At 46.2% G+C, this 2,433-nt stretch overlaps 1 protein-coding gene across 1 annotated transcript; it reads right to left on the bottom strand.

Moving 5' to 3' along the window:
• Positions 1-246: 246 nt before the first annotated feature.
• On the bottom strand, positions 247-1,980 carry LOC129720103 (uncharacterized). Its single transcript, XM_055671524.1, has one exon. It carries the CDS (start codon positions 1,978-1,980, stop codon positions 247-249), a length of 1,734 nt encoding a protein of 577 aa, XP_055527499.1.
• Positions 1,981-2,433: the final 453 nt, after the last annotated feature.

The following is a 2,433-nucleotide window of genomic DNA, read 5'->3' as shown; positions in this document are numbered from 1 at the left end:
TGACACTTCAAGCGGGGCCCCGCGTCTAGCGATAAATCTCCGGAATGCCATTATGCAGGACTGACTCGACAAACTACTACACACTTCAAGGTGGATTGCGCGGATCGTTAGACAGGTGAAAAGACACACCCATCGTTTGACAATGTTTCGACCGATTTTAACCTCGAGAGGCCCAAAATAGTCCATCCCAACCTAAGTGAATGGACGAATAAACGGAGTGAGTCGAATTTTCGGGAGCGGTGCCATTTACAGAGAACTTGGAGCTGTCTTTTTGACCTTACAGTACTGACACAGACCGGCTACAGTCCGAATAGTAGTTCGCAGACGAGGAATAAAGTAGCGTTGCCGAATTTCATTGTGAACTGTCTCGTTATTCCCATGAAGAAATTCACGATGATAGTGATCTATTAGCAAAACCGTGACACGATATTTTCTGGGAAGTATTGCTGGAAATCTAGCTGAATACGGGATGGTTGGAGCAGCTCCGGTTCGACTCCCAATCCGAACGACTTCATACTCATCGATAAAAGGAACTAGTTTGCGTATGCTACTAGATTTTTCGACAGTGTTACCCGTACGCAGGTTTGCTATTTCATCTGGATATGTTTGTGCTTGTACTTGACGAGTTATGGTCATCTCCGCCTTCTGAAGTTCCTCGCATTGTAGAATCTCTGTCATCCGTTGACCTTTCTTGAAGACTGTTACCGCGCGGTGTACGTAAGCCATTGCTCGAACCATACGCGAACATTTTGAGAAACGTTCTGGATCAAACAACTGTTCCACTATTTTGACGTTGTGTAGGTGTACAGCTCGCAGTTCTTCAGACGTCACTGTACTGCTTTTGAGCGGCTCTGGCCAGCGCTCTTCCATGTCGTGTAGGAAAAAGGGACCTTGAAACCACCGACTATTTGGATCGAAACATGGGCCTGAACCCCATTTTGTTGCTTCATCTGCTACATTTAGCTTCGACGGGATATGTCGCCACTCGTCCATACAACTAAGGGAGAAAATCTCTGCTACCTGGAACGCCACAAACTGGTGATAACGACGGCTATCAGAGCGTAGCCATGCGAGCACAGTTGATGAGTCGGACCACAGGTACCTGCGTTGGATATTTAAAGATAAATCCGAGCACACATTTTGTGCTGCTTGAAGCTCTAGACGGGGAATTGAGAGTGGTTTTAGCGGAGCCGCTTTCGTTTTAGCAGCTACTAATGCAGTTTTTATTTCATTTCCCATCCGAATTCTAAGATATGCTACACAGGCATATGGAATTTCACTAGCATCTACTAGCACGTGCAGTTCTATGTCACTTGAAGCTGTCGAATCTGCACCACCAAAGAAGCAACGTGGAACCCTCACTGAGCTTAGCTGATGAAGTAGCTCAATCCAACGGTACCACCGATCTCGCAAATGTTCTGCTATCGGCTCGTCCCAGTTAGTTCCCGATCTCCAAACATCCTGCATCAGAACTTTTTCCTGTATGACATAGTGTGCGATCCGACCAAGTGGGGCAAACAGCTTCATGACGGTACGAAGAACTTGACGCTTAGTTGGCACCACTTTGGTGTCCACTAGCTCTCGAATTTCCGGCATAATAGTCGTGTCGAAGGTAAACGCATCAACGGATGGAATCCAGGTCATCCCAAGAACTCGTTCCGATTCTCCGTGACCATCTATCTTAAACGGTTTTGAGCGGTTTGCGTTAGACTCTCCTAGTCGAGAAAGTACTACAGGAGCGTTCGACAAGAATTTACCGATTTTAAACCCACCTGCTGCATGTATACTTTTCACCTCTTCTACCAGTTGCACTGCTTCGTCCACCGTATCAACGCTGTCCAAAAAATCATCAACGTAGTGGTTGTCAATTATAGCAGACGCCGCTCTCGGGTAAGTGTTTTCGAACCGCCGTGCGTTGTAATTTTTAATATATTGGGCGGAGCATGGGGAACAAGTCGCCCCAAACGTCGCAACGTCCATCACCCATATCTGCACGGCATCTTTGGGGTCATTTCTCCAGAGAAACCGTTGAAACTGTTTATCTTCATTGCGTATCCTAATTTGGTGAAACATTTCACATATGTCACCGCAGATGGCAATTTTCCTTTGCCTGAAACGAAGTAAAACGGCCGGCAACGAAGTAAGAAGATATGGTCCTTTAAGAAGCATGTCGTTGAAAGATATTCCTCTGACTTTCGCCACGGCATTCCAGATGAGGCGTATTTTTTCAGGTTTCTTTGGGATGGTTACTACACCTAGTGGTAGTTACCAACTATGCGAAGGGTCTGTTGTCTCCAGTTCCACTTTGGTTGCTCGGTGTGCGTAACTTTTTCGTTCATAGTCGGCGATTAGTTCTCTTACTTTTGTAGCCAGTACTGGTTCACGCGCTAGTCGTTTTTCTAGGCTATGGAATCGCTTTACTGCCATCGGAAA

This window comes from Wyeomyia smithii, chromosome 2 (assembly GCF_029784165.1).
Source record: "Wyeomyia smithii strain HCP4-BCI-WySm-NY-G18 chromosome 2, ASM2978416v1, whole genome shotgun sequence".
Classification (NCBI taxonomy): domain Eukaryota; kingdom Metazoa; phylum Arthropoda; class Insecta; order Diptera; family Culicidae; genus Wyeomyia; species Wyeomyia smithii.
Note: the sequence above shows the minus strand (reverse complement) of the source record. Positions and strands in the feature narration are given on the sequence as shown.

Excerpts from the sequence above, each read along its gene's own strand:
- LOC129720103 (XM_055671524.1), bottom strand. The coding sequence starts at position 1,980 with ATGGACGTTGCGACGTTTGGGGCGACTTGTTCCCCATGCTCCGCCCAA.